The sequence below is a fragment of the Gigantopelta aegis genome, chromosome 6 (genome assembly GCF_016097555.1).
Source record: "Gigantopelta aegis isolate Gae_Host chromosome 6, Gae_host_genome, whole genome shotgun sequence".
In the NCBI taxonomy this organism is placed as follows: domain Eukaryota; kingdom Metazoa; phylum Mollusca; class Gastropoda; order Neomphalida; family Peltospiridae; genus Gigantopelta; species Gigantopelta aegis.
In genome coordinates, this window is record NC_054704.1 from 67776605 (window position 1) to 67795250 (window position 18646).

The 18646-nt window shown below is 34.3% G+C and overlaps 1 protein-coding gene across 5 annotated transcripts in view; it reads left to right on the plus strand.

Moving 5' to 3' along the window:
- The window catches only part of LOC121374266 (WD repeat-containing protein 19-like), a 46148-nt gene extending 28242 nt beyond the window's left edge, over window positions 1-17906 (plus strand). For all 5 annotated transcript variants that reach the window (XM_041501296.1, XM_041501299.1, XM_041501300.1 and 2 more), the window contains 18 exons: window positions 506-678; window positions 1531-1666; window positions 3656-3717; window positions 6139-6249; window positions 7112-7347; window positions 7653-7728; window positions 8074-8156; window positions 10538-10678; window positions 11154-11243; window positions 11781-11905; window positions 12237-12346; window positions 13081-13224; window positions 13666-13762; window positions 13949-14073; window positions 14733-14814; window positions 15745-16019; window positions 16399-16475; window positions 16936-17906. In XM_041501296.1, coding sequence (XP_041357230.1) covers window positions 506-678; window positions 1531-1666; window positions 3656-3717; window positions 6139-6249; window positions 7112-7347; window positions 7653-7728; window positions 8074-8156; window positions 10538-10678; window positions 11154-11243; window positions 11781-11905; window positions 12237-12346; window positions 13081-13224; window positions 13666-13762; window positions 13949-14073; window positions 14733-14814; window positions 15745-16019; window positions 16399-16475; window positions 16936-17065 — 2273 coding nt within the window. In that variant the 3' untranslated portion in view covers window positions 17066-17906. The remainder of the gene's footprint in view (window positions 1-505; window positions 679-1530; window positions 1667-3655; window positions 3718-6138; window positions 6250-7111; window positions 7348-7652; window positions 7729-8073; window positions 8157-10537; window positions 10679-11153; window positions 11244-11780; window positions 11906-12236; window positions 12347-13080; window positions 13225-13665; window positions 13763-13948; window positions 14074-14732; window positions 14815-15744; window positions 16020-16398; window positions 16476-16935) is intronic.
- The last annotated feature ends 740 nt before the right edge of the window (window positions 17907-18646 follow it).

Below are 18646 nucleotides of genomic sequence, written 5' to 3' on the forward strand. Positions count from 1 at the left end.
AAATATATTTGTCTATGGTATTAAGCTTTTTACATTTTTAAATCATACAGTTTATATGTTTCTCAGAGTTCATTTAACACTGAAGCAGAAATACAGTGTATATTCTCTGTCTATTTTATTATAATTAGGACACAATGGAATGTACTGTGTTAACTACACTTTTGTGAGGTATCAGGCCCGTAGCATGGTGGACATTGGGGGGGGGCTATTGAATGAGGTATTTGGGGGGTCCGGGGACGTGATTCAAAGGTTATTTGCCCGTTACTGTAACTCGTGCTGTTAATCTCGATCCGTTAGTCTCGCTACAACTTTTACATTCAGTCAAGATGTAAAGGTTATTTAAAAAAAAAAAAAAAAAAAAAAAAAATTATTGGCCCTCCTGGCCACCCACCTGCTACGGGCCTGGGTATAGTTTAGTATCTCCTTGAAATATATTTCTCTTGTGATCAGAAGAGTTTTTTATTTTTCCAGTATACACTACATTAAATGTATTTCTGTAATTTAGGTTCCCAGGTCCTTTATGTTGGCTCCAGCAGACTTCCGTTTGGTCAGGTTCCTATCCTGCTTTACAATGGGGAAATCACTCTGCAAACACAGAACGGCAAGTTGGGAACATTGCTGCTGGATACTCACACCAATATCTTCAATGAGGATGCACACAATCTACCTCCACCAGAGGTGTGTATCAGTAGAAAGTATTAGATCTCTGTTGTATAGTGTCACATTTGTAATGCCAATGCTACATTTACGATTCCAGGTCATAGATTACCAATTTAGAAAAAATTAATCGCTTGAAACAATTTTTCTTGAATGTCAAGGTTGTTACTATATCATTTAATGACTATTTTACTCTTTGAACCAAATTTAAAGATCTAAATTAAATATTTTTAAAAAGTAAATATAGTTGATATGTTTGTCAAAAAATGTGTTATAAAAGATTTGGAATAGTTTTATTTCAAATTAAATATTTGTAAAAAAAAATTGCATTTACTTATTTATAAAATGCCATGTTTTTAACATTGATAGTTGTTTTTTTATGTGAGTCTTATATATATATATGTATAAGATATGACATGAATTACTTTGAGATACCATTTATGTTATGAGTTATTTGAAAATATATCTAATGAGTAAAAATGTAGTACCAGTATTGTATTTTTTACATACCTAAAAAAACAGGTTTTATTGAAAATTGAACATATTTTCCAACTAAAACTAATTTATTGCTCTTGTAAGGTTAACTTATATGTCACAGAGCAGTCATTTCCTGTAGTGTTACTTTTATTGAATGCTGTGGGTTTGGCATCCAGGTTACCACAGTGGAGCAGCCAATCAGATGTCTTTAAATAAATAGATCTCACACATATGTTGGGAGATTGCTTTTTGTTACCAAAGAATCTCACACAAGTTTCTCTATAATGGGGGTGTAAGAAACAGTTACATTCTGCTTTGTAGTATACTGTATGATTTGATTTTTGTTTTGTTTATATAAAATACCTTTTAATTAAAAATGTTTTATGCACATTGCAGATGCAAACAGCTGCTCAGCAGTGCATTGCTTTGCGGCGTTTTAAGGATGCTTGGATCTATTGTGAACAGCTGAAGAGCACTCCACTTTGGCAGGATCTCGGCAAAACTGCTTTACAGAACCTAGACCTGGATTTTGGTGAGATATCGTTCAAAACAAACTTACGAGCTTTGACAGAATTGAAAGATTGGATTTTAAAAAATTCAGACTACACTTTTGGCAAAAATGTATTTTTTACTCTGGTGAAACTACGGATCATAATTATATAGCATTAATGCACTTACAAATAAACAAATTCTGTTGTCAGACGAGAATGGGCACAAGTATGCACCCAATTGTACACATAGCTTTTTATTTAATAAATGGCAAATACAACATGAAAGACTTGTGAGTTATTCCACTATTTACCAGCAATGACAACGTAACAAAGCAACACTATACTGTCGTATTTCTAAGGGCACAATATTCGACATAAACCATCACAGGGCTAGAAATGAAAAAAAAAATCTACATGCACGAAGTGCATGCTGAAAAAAAAGTTACATGCTCCATTAAAATTCTGCATACACCAAAAATAAGGCAACTTCGTTGTTTTTATACGAAACTATTCGGAATTATTCGGCAATACCTATATTTATTTATTAACAGTACCGGAACGTTATACAACTGCGTTTATTACTGATTCTTGATCAAATTTGAAAATTTCACCCAACGTAAACGCCTTACAGAAATCTATAATAGGCCTATTACAAAAACGTACGAATATTTGTGTTTTGTATTAGCAAGTTATCAACTTTTTTAACTCGATAAGATCTGTTGGTATAATATAGATTAGCCTACGGAATTCGACGAGAAGTTGCGATTGAAATAATCACTGGCTGACTTCAAGTAAACTATGCGAGTAACGCACCTGCACGTTCGCAATCATCTGATCAAGTGCCCATATCTGAGGTCGAAAATGTTCAAGGCAGTTACGGTACTTTGTATTGATCACAGATCTGGCGGAGTTCAATTTGTCAGTGACGACAACAACTGTGTTATGCGCGTGGATACCCCAAAGTCAGTCTCGACCACTTTCCCTAATACCGTTCACGGATATAACCGAGATATTGCCGGCAATTTTCGCAAATATATTTCACGGAAATGACCGAAAGGGCGCCATTGTTGTAAGTAGGATTATGGGATACAAAATGGATGCGCCCATAAGATAAAAGTTATCGTTTTCATGTGGCGAACAGATTACGAAATGCATACGCAAAATTCAACAACTTGAGTCTGAATCTGGTAGACAACAGGATACTAGTATACGCAATACACAGTACTTGAAAAATATTAGCATGCACCGCGTGCACCCAGTTTTAAAAGTTACATGCACACGCAAAAATCAGCATGCACCGGTGCATGTACTAACACTGCATTTCGAGCCCTGCATCATTCTGTTATTTATGTGTCGGTTACGCAACTTTAAAATCATGCGAACCACCAGTTACATGGTGAACTGTTACGTGCTAAAATTAAAAGCTGCAGACGGTTCAACACTGATTTTTGGACACTTGATGCTTATAGTACATTAAAATACTGTCATTGAAAAATCAGTGTATTTAAAACGTATTTAAACTGTAGTACAGAAACATGGTAACTCAATGGTTGCACAAGTGTAATTCACATAACTGAATGATTTGTTACCTAGGTGGTAGCTCAGTAGTACAGCGCTCGCCTGATGCGCAATCGATCTAGGATTGATTCCCATCAGTGGGCCCATTGGGCTATTTCTCGTTCCAGCCAGTGCTCCACAACTGGTATAATAAAGGCCATGGTATGCAAAATCCTGTCTGTGGGATGGTGCATATAAAAGATCCCATGCTGCTAATCGAAAAGAGTAGCTCATGAAGTGGCGACAGCGGGCTTCCTCTCTCAGTATCTGTGTGGTCCTTAACCATACGTCCGATGCCATATAACTAAATGAAATGTGTTGAGTGTGTCGTTAAATAAAACATTTCCTTCCTTCTTTGTTACCTAGGTGAAACTTATGTGAACCAATTTCTAATTACATAAAATTTAGAAATGTCATCCCCTAAATTCTGATGCTATTTTTGTTTGAAAAAAGTACATGATTATGTATTTTAGGTATCCGTGTGTACAGATACATTGGAGATGCTGGAATGGTTTCCTCACTGCAGAAAGTTAAGGTATGTAATAGCTGTTCAATCTTACAATGAGGTCAAAGTGACAGATCCTAGTTTTTAAACACTACAACATATTTTTCATTATTAAAGTCACTTTTGATCATTTAAATTAGAAGTACTAACATTTTATTATTTAGAATATTAATTTTCACACACCTGAAGTGCTTCTGGTCATCCAGGTTTTTGCAGTACCCCAAAATGCATTTTTCATAATTCTAAAAATTCACATTTGTCTTTGGTTACTGAGACAAGCTCTAGTTTATTTTTGGAATTTTTTTCCTGTTTAATCATCACAGACTTTAGCTTCCCTCTTGTTATAACCATATCGAAATGTGTGTTGCCGGTTTGTAGATGAATTAAACTTAGTGTCCATTTTCACGGGCTGAAACTAGGATCTGCACCTTTAATACTTTAATTTATAACTTTAGATCCAATCATTCAAAGATTTTCACATGACCACCAGTGGAAAGTTAACATGTCTGTCTATGAATGTTAATACTTTCTGGTAATTCTATTCCAAACAGCAGGTGAATGAGTTGGAAGATAAAAGAGCTGAATGCAAGAACTTAATCAGGATAAATGTGTCTACAGTCGAACTTCGTTAACTCGAAGTTGAAGGGGACGACGAAATAGTTCGAGTTTCAGGGAGTTTGAGTTTTCGAAATTCGTACAGTAGACCCCAAAGTGAAACTGCATTGTAGTATTATCATTTCGTTGATATCGGAAGACACGTTTGCTGCTCCATCCCTGTCCCCAACACACAGATGTTAGCACATTCCTTCTGTGTATAAGATAAAACTAAGTAAATATTAACAGAAACGAGATAAATCCAATCAATTTGACGTACATCTCTATGTACTTTTATTGTATTTATTAATAAATTAAAATACTGGATATCGATTAGCACGAAGTACGTTTGTTTACCAAATAAAAAATACACAATATAAATAGCAAAATTATTGTAAATCACAAAAATCATTTTAAAAAACCCTCACTAACATAGCGGGACATAACATAACAAATCAAAACACTGTATGCCAAATAGCACTAGGTTATATACTTTTTTTCACATATAAAACATTCACAACAGTACAAAATAATTTATAGCTCTCAAATCACAAAGTACAAAGAGCAGAACTATCAGAATTTTTTTATAATTAAAGATTGTTTGGCACACTTGCTTAAAAAATCGTCTTTCATTACTCTGTAATCTTGCACAGATTGAGCAGCATTTCAGTTTCTAACATAACTAAATGACTAGTAATGAATCGTTTTGAATTCACACTTAAATAGCAAATAACAAATTTGACATGATTCACTCGTTTAAGAGAAAAAACAAACCGTGTTAATTGTTATTACAACAGTTCTTTGAAGATTACAAGACTATCCGTACTTTGTGTAATGAGGCCCGCTGCCGTGTACAAACACTGACAACCAAATGCAGGCATGTAGGATCATTTCGTTCCGCATAGTCGGCGATCTATTATTCTGTAATTACTGCGTGTATCATCGATAGCCGAGACCAGACATGATTCACTCGTTTAAGAGAAAAAACAAACCGTGTTAATTGTTATTACAACAGTTCTTTGAAGATTACAAGACTATCCGTACTTTGTGTAATGAGGCCCGCTGCCGTGTACAAACACTGACAACCAAATGCAGGTATGTAGGATCATTTCGTTCCGCATAGTCGGCGATCTATTATTCTGTAATTACTGCGTGTATCATCGATAGCCGAGACCAGTCGGGGCACTCACGCTTGGCTTGGTTGACAATTCATTTTTCTTTAAAAGTATTACCGGTACAGTTAAAAGGCTCAGTCACTCCACAAACTTCGAGTTTTGGAAGTGCAATATCCCTTAATTTTTTATGGTGGGACCAAAAAATTACTTTGAGAGATAGAGTTTTTCGAATGTTCGAAGTTTGAGTGTTCGAAGTCTGTTATTACTAGTTTGTATAGCATTTCGGCCGGGACCGCCGTTTCACTTCGAGAGATCGGCGTTTTTCAAAGATCGAAGTTGGAGTTATCGAAGGTTGACTGTATTTCTGAAAATTAGTATCTAGATAGGCAGTATAAGTTTTCAATGTTAATGTAATGTATGTAGATAAAAGTTATGATGGTACTTCAATGTTTAATATGGTTACTCGGGAGTTGAAATATTTTTGGATTCCGCTGTTACATGTGTTAACGCAGCTATTCATGATGGAATACTGAAAGATTTGTTTTATTAGTCCCTTTGGAAAATCACCAATTTCGGAATAGCATATATTTTGACCCCTGTTTTTTTTTTTTTTTTTTTTTTTATTTTTTTATTTTTTATTTTTTTTATTATTTTGACCCCTGTTACCATATGAAAACTATTGAAACAAATGGTATTTATTAATGACTATTAAATATGCATCTCTTTATATTGTGTATTACAGGCTTTAGAAGACAAGAACCTTCTGTCTGGTTACATTGCCATGTTTCTGTCAGAGTTCAACGTGGCTCAGGATCTCTTCCTAGCATCAAGTTACCCTCTTGCTGCTCTTGAGGTAAGGTTATAGCATACTCGCACACTTTTGAGGGTCCATTTTTAAATATCATTTGCAGTTCTGCCAATTAAAATATCTGCAAGAAGTCTTTGAAAGACTTTAAATTTTATTTGTTTGATCGTCCATTTAAATATTTTATTTTTCCAATACATTTTTGAGGGCTATATAAGATGCATGTACAATTATCTATGAAGATAGCTTTTGCTATTGTAGACAATAATATTATACTAAATTGATTTTGTTACTGTAAACAATGCACAATGGATTTTGTTATTATATACAATGCACAATTTATTTTGTTATTGTAAACAGTGCACAATGTATTTTGTTATTGTAAACAGTGCATAATGCTTTTTGTTATTGTAAAACAATACACAATGGATTATACTTTTATAAACAATGCACAGTGAATTTTGTTGTAGTAAACAATGAATATTGGTTTTGATTGTGTATTCAGATGGAAGGATTGACGAACAATGAATATTGTGTTTAATTTGTATGATGTACGATTCAGATGAGGAGGATTGACGAACACTGAATATTATGTTTAATGTGTATGATGTACGATTCAGATGAGAAGGCTTGACGAACACTGAATATTGTGTTTAATGTGTATGATGTATGATTCAGATGAGGAGGATTGACGAACACTGAATATTGTGTTTAATGTGTATGATGTATTATTCAGATGAGGAGGATTGACGAACACTGAATATTGTGTTTAATGTGTATGATGTATGATTCAGATGAGGAGGATTGACGAACACTGAATATTGTGTTTAATGTGTATGATGTATTATTCAGATGAGGAGGATTGACGAACACTGAATATTGTGTTTAATGTGTATGATGTATTATTCAGATGAGGAGGGACCTGCTCCACTGGGACAGTGCCCTGCAGCTGGCCAAAGCGCTGGCTCCGGAGCAGATTCCTTACATCTCTCGCGAGTATGCCCAGCAGCTGGAGTTCACGGGGGACTACATGAACGCGCTGCAGCATTACGAGAAGGGCATCACCAAGGACGGGAAGGAGGAGCACAATGAGGTCTGTGAAGCGGGAATCGCACGCATGTCCATCAGAATGGGAGATATTCGCAGGTTTGTTAAAGATATTATACACGTCTTCAAAGGGTTATCCAAAGGAAAAATAGCTTCGCTATAGTGTCCATCTGTATTTCAAGGATGAAAAACTCCACATTTTGTTCTGGATTTCCAAATTTTAATGCCACCTGAAAACTATTCATATCCTTGTTCTTTGAAGGCTGTATGTCTTTTTATATATTGAGAATGTTTAGTTTTGGGGATATTTATGTTAAAGGTACATTAATGAACATTATATACTTTAATATTTTGCAAGATAAAAGATTAACAAACTTTACTATTCATAAAATGTATTATTTCAGAGGTGTCACTATGGCAACCAGAATGCCAAGCAAGATATTAAAGAAAGAGTGCGCTGCAATCCTGGAAAGTATGAAGGTATGTTATAACAATACTGAAGCATAAATTTATTAATTTCAATTTTTCTCAAAATGTTAATTTTTAGTTTACTTTTCCACCATGGTTAATGCTTCTATCAAGTGCTACATATTTCTGACTTTGTTGAACATATTTGAAAAAGTAATGTGTTATGTATATACAAAGTGTGGCTATGAACTGATTATGGTAGTTAAATCAAACAATGTAACAGTTGTCTTTATTTTTATTTTTTAAATACTGCAATTTTATGAACAGTGATTTAAATGGTGTAAGCTGTGAAAGAAAGTCTTTACCACTCTGAATTGATTTCTTAAGTGTGTTTTCCATGTTTTTATCACATATTAGCAATGGTCGGAAGCTGCCTTGTTGTACGAGGAGGGCCACTATTATGATAAAGCTGCATCAGTGTACATTCGAGGCAAAAACTGGTAAGTTGTTTCATTCCCATCATTATCATGCAGTCGGCCATGTTTCACAAAAATTGAACAATATGAATCGGTGAATGCACTACATGTGGTGTGCAGTGTGTCGACTTGCACAGTGTCAGGCAAAATATATTTCCTACAGTATCCTACAGATTAAAACATCACACCATTAACTTACCAGAGAGAGGCCTTAATATAGGCTCATGCCTTTTGGCGATCCCAAAAACAGCATATTTAATGGTTACCGTATTTGACCGGAAATAAGCCCATGTCTTTGAATAAGCCCCCCTCCGTTTTGATAGCATTTAAGAAATTAGGCCCTCATTCGTAAATAAGCCCACCCCCAACTTCGTCACCTTATAAATAACACGAAATTGCAAGTTTGCTCAAAGTTCATTTAAAAGGTCATACCTCCTGCAGATAATTAAAAACAAATGTAACACAATATTTTACCACCAGTGAGATTTAGCAGGCTAACAATAACAGTGTGTAACATTGTTTTCAATTTCATGCCTGCAGTATTTCTCTGAAGTATCCAAGCCCAAGTATGAACTAAAAACCAATGTCTATTTTTACCACCACAATGGGTCCGCAGTTAATGCTAATTAAGCAAATACCTTATTCTGATTGGCTAAGAACAATGACCTTACATTGATAATTCTTTGTAGTGTAAGCTGGCTGTCTGTGTCAGAAACGTGTGTATACGCTATTTGAGTTTGTTGTTAATTGCTGTTGTTTTAAGTCTTCTCAGCATTAAATTTTGGATGTAACTAAACAGCACTGGTAAGTAATTGTAACATAGAAGGTGTGTTTCTGGTAATTAGATACTAGTAAAAAAAACCCACAATTTAATTAATAAACAATTATTATTTATTAATAACAAATAGAACACTAATTAATAGATGTGCTATTGAAAGTTTTTTGTTTTCTTCCTAGTTCATTTAAGTATTGTTATTTATTTTAATTATTATTTAAAAAAAATTCTACAAAACTGGCCCCTTGTCTGGGAATAAGCCCACCCCATACTAAGCTCACAATGAGTTGTCTTGGCCCCCTGGGCTTATTTCCGGTCAAATACGGTAATAAATATTGTTTAAACCAACATATCACACCATTAACATATCATTACCACTGGTAACATAGTCTGGTGTAGGAAATGTTTAAGAAATCGATCCATTAAAAAATTAAGTTAAATAGAGAAATACTTTGTCAAATATTTGTTTCATGATTTCATGATTTTGAAGTTATTTGTTCTTATTAGTAAATAATGATAATGTATGTTTGATATTGTTATGTGGAAATGAGTATGTAACAGTTAAATATGAATGCATTCTGGCTTAACAGGCCTGCACAAATTGCACGAACGATCGTTTCGTTCGTGCGTCGGTTATGCAAATTTATTTCGCATAACCGATTTACCGTTCGTGCAAAACTTTCTGAATAAAATGTCCTAGAGTCACCGGTTTTCGATCGCTTAAGCGAAATATATGAATAAAATATAAATAAAAAATTATAAGTATTTAATAATTTTTCTCTCGGAACAAAGCAGTGACTTCCGTGTTCGTTTTCGTTCTTGTGGTGACATCAGTGTTCGCACATTCTCGCACTATTGCAATTACAAATGTGAACGATCAGAAACGCGTGTCGATCGAAAACGTGTGACCGTACGATACATCGCGGGTACAAACAACTTGACTGGTTTCCGACGTGTTATTATAATTAAATGTTACGGAAATGGCAGATACCAGTCTAGCTAGAATACTTATATTGTGAAGTGTAAGATATTCTCATTGGTTGTTGGATGTCACCGAAGGGAATTCCTTCAAAATGCGGCCAATCAGAAATTGCGATACTTCCATTAATAAACGTTAATCGGTAAACTTCGGCTGATTACGGGAAATTGTCAAATATCACACATGGCGATGAAAAATTTGACTGTATAAGTTTGACGTGTATACTATAAAGGTATATTATTACAGTTCATTTTTACTTCAACATGACAATGGTGTTCTTTATTAAAATTATTTTAAAGTTCTTTTTCATTTTTAAAAAAAACCGGTTATGCAAATCAAAATAGGTTATGCAATTTTTTTTGGCATAACCGATTTTCCGGTTATGCAAATTTTTAATTTGTGCAGGCCTGCTTAAGCATGAGTAACTCAGTATTTTTCAGTCAACGTACAGTGATTTATTTCTCTAGATGTCGTATTTGACCAAAAATCTAAGTGAATGGTTATATGCAATCTGTATAATGTCAGTTCTGATGCTTTATAAATATATTTTAAATCCCACTCCTTTGCATGATTGTTACGTTTTATACATTTATCAGGAAGTCTTATTATATTAAGTCTTTATTTCGAAGTCTTAACTTTTACTTTCACTAGGTCAAAGGTTGGTGATTTGCTTCAGCACATCACATCACCAAAGATCCATGCCCAGTACGCCAAGGCCAAAGAGGCTGATGGAAGATACAAGGAAGCAGCTGAAGCGTATAGGATGGCCAAGGAATGGGACAATGTCATCAGGTATTGAAATCATATGCTTTTATACATTTTGCTCACTGCTGTTGGATTATGATCACCAATTTTGCGTATTGTCATTTTTTAGATTTATGTCTCATTATTTATGTTAAATTATTAACTATAGAGTTGTAAACTTTTATATGTCTTGTTTTACAACGCTTGTATGGTAATAATTTTATGATCCCTGACCCCCTAAGATTACCATCATGTGATCTTATGGGTCCATAACAAGTATTTAAAAGAAAAGTCCTAGAGGACATCAAAAACTTTTGATATAATATTTATCTCAGTATGGTACATAATTGCTGTGTGTGAAATTTGTTTTTAGCCCAATGCTTATAATTGCTATTTTATGTTAATATGTAAGATAAACAGTACTTACAGGAATGTACTGAACTAGAAACATTTTAATCAGTAGATACCTCTTAATTCTGTATTTTATCATAACCCAATGATGATTCTGAGCTGTTATTTCCAGAATCAACTTGGACTTCCTGCAGAACCCAGAGGAAGCTGTGAAGATTGTCAGAGATACTCAGTCCACTGAAGGAGCCAAGATGGTGGCCAAGTAAGACTGATCCTGTTTGGGGTTTTTTCGTTTTTTTTTTTACTGTTTCTCATTAGACTGTAGTTTTGGATTGATTCTGGGACTACTTTATGATACTCATCAAAACCAAACTACTATTTCAGGGTGTTCGTTGTTTTTAAAAGTAGAATGCTGTTTGAGAATACTAGGTGGCTATCTTGATTGAATGCAGTGATGTATATAATTGTAATCGTAAAAATTGGATGGTGATGGTAGAGCCAGTAGCCATTGAAAATGACTGCCTGCCACCTACTGTTGTTTCATCACAGTTTAGAAACTAGACACCTTTTAGAGAAGTCTGTAGTATTGATGGTAGGCTATGAGCGTGTTGGTATAATAGTGTATTTTATTGAGTTAATAGACTTACATTGACCTACAACATAAAATTGTAGATTTTTAAACATTTAGAATTCTTCACTTGTGAATGTTGTTAATGCATTAATGGAACTAAAATACAGCTAATAAACTTGAATTAAACTTATATTATGTTAATGCAATGCATGTGACTGGAAATTTCAGGTTTTTCCAGCAATTGAACGACTATGGTTCTGCTATCCAGTTCCTGGTGATGTCCAAATGTAACGACGAGGCGTTTCAGCTTGCTCAGAGTCACAACCAGATGGAGATCTATGCAGATATCATCGGTGAGCATTTGTCACAAGTCTTCATCACTGTCTTGACTACATAATTCGATGTAAAGAAATCATCAAGCCATGTCTCTGGTGACACATTATGTACCCTTAAAAGGAATAACATCTATACCACATTGGTACATGTGAAAGATTGTTTTAGTTGGCATTGGATCTATAAGTGGAACCATACTTTTAGCAGTTCCTAATCTACACCTCAACTATCTTACATACATCTGCTGTTTGCTTGTTTGGTTTACTATTTATCCTATTTTTGGCTTAGTACATTGTTTGTGTCTTTTATTTATGTAGAATAATATAAATATTTGTGTTACCGCTTATACAGGTTCGGACGCTACTCCTGAAGACTACCAGAGTATAGCAGTTCACTTTGAGAATGAGAAAAATCATTTTCTTGCTGGCAAGTTCTTCCTGCTCAGTGGACAGTACAGTCGGGTAAGTATTACATCCATAGATAATAAACGATGGTCTTTGTTGTAATTATAACCCCACCCCAACCCACAATTGCATTTTTCATATTAGTGGTTCATTGTAGCAAAATAACAGATAAAGTTATAAAGTCTGTTGATATATTCTTCAACATTAGAAATAAACAAAATAACAAAAAGTAAATAATTTCCTCCTGTCAAAATGCACACAGATGCACACACTAATATTTTGTCCTACTTGAGTATTCACATTATATTATTTATAAACCTATACAATATTACAACTAATAAACTAGAATAGTTGTTGAAACATCAGGCTATGAAACACTTCCTGCTCTGTAGTGGAGAAGATGTATTTTAAACCTGTACAACTAATCAATATCTGCTATCACTTACTTGCCATTTGAAAAGTTTTCATCACTTACATGCTATTTTTCGAGTTCTTTACTAGAATATTTGTTAAACCATCGGGCCATGAAACATTTCCTGCACTGCAGCAAGGGTGTATTTTAAAGCTGTACAATTACTAAATATCGATAATCACTTACTTGCAATTTCTAGCTTTTATCATTTAGTTATTTACTAGAGTATTTGTTAAACCATCAGGCCATGAAACATTTCCTGCACTGCAGCGAAGGTATATTTTAAACCTGTACAATGACTAAATATCTACTATTATTTACTTGCCATTTCTAGTTTTTATCATTTAGTTATTTACTAGAGTATTTGTTAAACCATCAGGCTATGAAACATTTCCTGCGCTGCAGTGGAGAAGACAGCCAGGCCATCGAACTGGCGATAGAAACAGTGGGACGCGCTAACGACGACCAGCTGACTCGACAGCTCATTGATTTCCTCATGGGGGAGACCGACGGAATACCCAAGGTTTGTTTTTAAGTATCAGGTATTCAAGCAGATTATAATTAATATAATAGTAAAGTGTGATTTTCCTGAATGTTCAGTGTATAATATATTTGTTAGATCACAAATTATTAAAATATATATACTTCATTTGTAAATTTCAAGGCTCAGACTATTCAGCTGGTTGTAGAATTGTAGGAACAATGTCAAAAAGGTTTTTTAAGTAGACTGATATATTATGATAAACCTTCTTTTTTTTTAAGGTCCATTTAAGAATATTCTAATATGCATATTAATGGTATGGTCGCGTATAAATGTATTTGTAAAATGCCAAAAGAGGCTTTAATAAAGACTTTACCATGTTGACTAATCCTGAAAGGGTAGTAGATACATTTAATTTGTAAAACTTGTTTCTTTAAAGCATACACCATCTTACCAGTAAAATTGTCTGTTTGATATTTGCAGGATGCCAAGTTTTTGTTCAGACTGTACATGGCTCTAGAACAGTATCCCGAGGCTGCACGAACAGCCATTATCATTGCCAGAGAAGAACAGAATGCAGGTAATTAGCAAATTAACAATAATATTAACACATTTTTATTAATTCACTTTCTTAAATTTCCATATTGGAAATGACTGCCTGTGTTTGTCTTGGGAACATATTATTCTGCACAAGTTATGTGAAGTATTATGTGTTTTGTTTTGTGTGATATATGAAGTATTGCATATTTTTTGGCATTTTGTTTAGGTAACTACAGAAACGCTCATGATCTACTGTTCAGTATGTACCAAGAGCTGAAGGAAAACAAGATTAAGATACCCACAGAGATGGCAACCAACTTGATGATCCTTCACAGTTACATACTGGCCAAGGTTAGACTAGTTTAATGATTCTTTACACTGAAATAATCTTTATTGCTTAGTTGACAAGTTTGTCAAGAATACAAGTGGCGTTTGGCTTGCATTCAGTCTTGGGTTGTGCATCCACATTTTGGGCATTATTTTTGACAGTAATGGCTACAATTGATATGATTGATATATATTTTTTTATCCCAAGTCCAAATAGCTCTTAGTTCCATACATAGAGATTATTATACGAGCTTGTGTGTTGTACTGATTTTACGAATTGAGTGTCAGGATTCTTGTATTGCTTTATGAATAACAAAGACTGTCTCAAATCGTTTCAACCACGACTAGATGGAAATGACAAAATGACATCATATTTCACATGTACAGTCTGAGCTAGGACTGGAGAAGCAATGTCATGTTATGACATGGTTTTTATTAACTCAGTTATTTGAACGAGATTGATAATAAACCATAATTGTGAAGCTTTGTCAGTTGTGTAAGACTGGAAGCAGAGCAATCATGCTCAGTTACTTTACTTGCAAACTTTTTTCAGAAGGATGTGCAAATGGTATGTTTTCCTAATATTTCATTTTGTTTTAAACTTGAAATAGTAAAATTATAATATGTTCTGTTGTATGAAATATATGTTCGATTACATTTTTTGCTGGGTGTTAATTTTCCAGATTCATATCAAAAGAGGTGACCATTTGAAGGGAGCAAGAATGCTGATTAGAGTCGCTAACAATATCAGCAAATTTCCATCACGTAGGTTTTTGTAAAATCTAGGGCTTACTCTGGATGATTAGAAAATTTCGCCAAATTATCCAAAAAATGCCAAACCTATAGCTATTTTCCAACAAAATATAAATTATAACAATATTTTTTCACCAAATTGAAATAAAATTTGCCAATTCTTGTCAACATTCGCAATTGGCGAATTTGGCGAGTGGCAGAGCTAGCCGTGAAATGTATTATCCCTGTGGCAAATATACACACACACAATACAAACATTCAACATCTGTCCATCTCAAACACTGGGTTTGGTTTTTAATGTTTTAAGATCAAACACCACACCTAAAACCCTTTTATCTGATTAATACAAGTCATTGATTTTTAAGTGAATTTGCAAACATTTGTTACAATCAGTGTGTTAACATGCGTAATTATTTTCTTTATTGATATTTAAAACTGAACAAATGTTACGGAATTTGGTAATATCAACCAATAAGTCTTACTTATATATATTATATAAAGAAATATACAAAAAAACTTATCAACTGTATGGTGAAATATACATAGACTACTATTTGTTATTTACATATTATTAATTCTGGATATTGGACCATAGTTGACATATATAGAAATATTCAGATAACGGTGTTATAGATGTTACTACTTTTAGATAGTGAACCACTAAATATTCCCTGTATGAAGAAATTAGTCTGTCCGTCCGTCTATCCCACATAGTTTTTCAGATGTTTATTCAGATGTTTATTTCACATTGCCCTGAGCTGAACTTTTATGTATTGCTTTATCATATTATACTATTACATATCAAGTTTGACTTTCATGACAATTTACCCATTTTTGACAGTTATGGCCTCTGAATTTAGGTGATACGGGGGGGGGGGGGGGGGGGGGGACGTGTATTGCTTTAGCAGTACTCTAAGAATGCTCGTTATTAATTAATTTCAGATATTGTCCCACTGCTAACGTCCACTGTTGTTGAATGTCAGCGATCAGGCCTGAAGAACTCTGCATTCAGCTATGCAGCCATGTTGATGCGGCCTGAATACCGGAATGACATTGACCTCAAGTACAAGAAGAAGATAGAGCAGATTGTGAGGAAACCCGACAGAACGGAGGAGGATGAGCCTCTCACACTGTGCCCCATCTGCAGTTTCCAGCTGCCCGAGACAGAACTCATCTGTCCTGAGTGTAAAAACAACCTGCCTTACTGTATTGCAACAGTATGTACACTACCAATAACCTACCCTATTGTATTATAATGATATTATACATCAACAGACTGCCCTACTGTATTTCAGCAGTGTGTATTCTACCAATAACCTACCCTATTGTATTATAATGATATTGTACATTATCAACCTGCCCTACTGTATTGCAACGGTGTATATACTACCAATAACTTGCCCTACTGTATTTCAACAGTATATATACTACCAATAACTTGCCGTACTTTATTTTAACTTTTTTTAAAACAGAAAATCACGTGAATTGCCACAGGTTGTAGGTATATATAAATGAGGAATTTGCCATACACAATCTTTGTACAACAGTTTGTGTATAATTTGTATAGATTAAATATTTGTTAACTTGTTTTTACAGGGTCGTCATGTGCTGAAGGAAGATTTAACGGCTTGTCCCAAGTGTGACTTTCCAGCAATATTTACGGAATATATCAAGTATGTCCTTTTTCCTTCCCCCTCCCCCATCTCTCTTGAATGAAAAGAGAAAGGGTGTAGATTTGTTCATTTGTTAACCTCTTACACTGTTTCTTTTAAGTTTCATTTCTACTGGCACAGATAGTTTTTATTAGGATGTTAACTTGACATTGTCATTGACCACACTGTGTTTTAATTTAACTTTTGAAGTTTTATATTGATGTTGAACAGCATTTTATGTGTTTGCCTTTACCATAGTTTGACACCCAATAGCTGATGTATTTTTCGTGCTGGGGTGTTGTTAAACATTCATTCATTCATTGTCAGTGACCAATTTAGAACAAAATCCTTTTGATATTTTATGTGCCAAACAACCTCCACAAAATTACAATTTGTTTTCTGTTATTGGGAGTAATGGACAGTTTCATCTAATACAACACTGAATGAAAATGTTTGTAATGTGAGTTTTTTTCTATTTCAGACTTCTTGAAACTGAAACAAACTGTCCAATGTGTAGTGAGAAAATCATGAAAGAAAATCTTCGGAAGCTAGCCGATGCCAACCCCTACTTGTCTCCTGGTGCTGCTACTGACGACAATGTTGCTGAATAAACTGACCAGTCAGATGGGTTCTACTGTCAACGATGTACAAGTTATTCCGTCCAATTACTTAAGCAAACTTGCACAATACACATTCATTGCTAACCCATGAGCACTACAATTTGGAGAATGTTATCTTGTCACTGGATGCTTTTAGCTTTAAAAGAGCAGTGAATAATTCACAAAGTAGACGGCAACAGTTTCCGAGTCATTGAATTTACTAACAGGTAAATTTACTTCACCGTAGACAGTGTCCTTCCTGTGAAGAATTTAGTTTTCATCTTCTGAAGAACTGATTAAGTTTTTTGTAACTTTATTTTGTTCTCTTCTAAAAATTACAGCAACTAAAAAATGGTGGACAGGCATTTGACTATAATCAGCCAAACAGAAGTGTGAAGTATTATGTTGCTGCATTTGTAAAATGAGTTGCAAATTTTAACATTTCAGGAAGTTTGGAATAAATTTACATATTAACACTATATGACATATTGAATTCACTTTATTGTGTTTATCTTTAAAATTCATTCACAAAATCATTTTTATTTAGAACAAATCGGCATGTATTGAATATGAATGACCAAGAGACTGTTATTATGTAACACGATTATCTAAATTTCAGCAATACTGACTGTCACTTGTTATACATAAAAAATAATTTATATTTTTCAAACAAATCAATTCTAATGATTGTTAGTTGTTCAGTTTAAACTCAAAGATATAATTAATGTCTTACTGTAGGAGGCCGTATGATGGCTTTATTGTTTCTTTTGTACATTGTTCTGTGTGACGACATTCCACATTTACTGTGATACCTATAGCATCCTTGTCCAGTTATTAAATTATTTATGACAGATTTTGTGGTTTGTTAATTTTGTTTTCACAAATGAGTAGAAATATTTTATTGGATGAAGATATAATATGCTGTTTTAGAGAATGTCTTCAGTGAAACCAATGAAAAACTGTTTATGCAGCCCAGTAGTTTGTGATATATGTAGTGTTGATGTGATGGATGAAGTCTGCCAAATAAGGAAGGAAATATTGTACGGTTATATGGCATCAGACATGGTTAAGGACCACACCGATAATGAGAGAGGAAACTCGCTGTTGCCACTCCATTGGCTACTCTTTTTGATTAGCAGCAAGGGATCTTTTATATTCACCATCCCACAGACAGAGTAGGACATACCACGGCCTTTGATATACCAGTCGTAGTGCACTGGCTTGAATGAGAAATAACCCAATGGGCCCACCGAAAGGGATTGATCCCAGACCGACCTTGCGCTTTACCACTGGGCTACATCCCACCCCTCCTGCCAAATAAAACCATTCCCTCACAAATCTAACACCTGCTGAATGATTTATCTAATCGGTGTAACATTACTCATCCCTATAAGGCACTGTTCATATTATAACTTGTGTCTTTTCTAATGTACATCACTCCGTTTCATTTGTGATGTGTAATAGAAAACATATTGTTACAGGAATCGTTTAATATTCTCGATTTATTCCAGTTCTGAACTGCACATATGCAAACTTGTTTATAATCGGAATACATTTAAAACAAAAATAAAATGGTGTCACTTAAAAAAACCC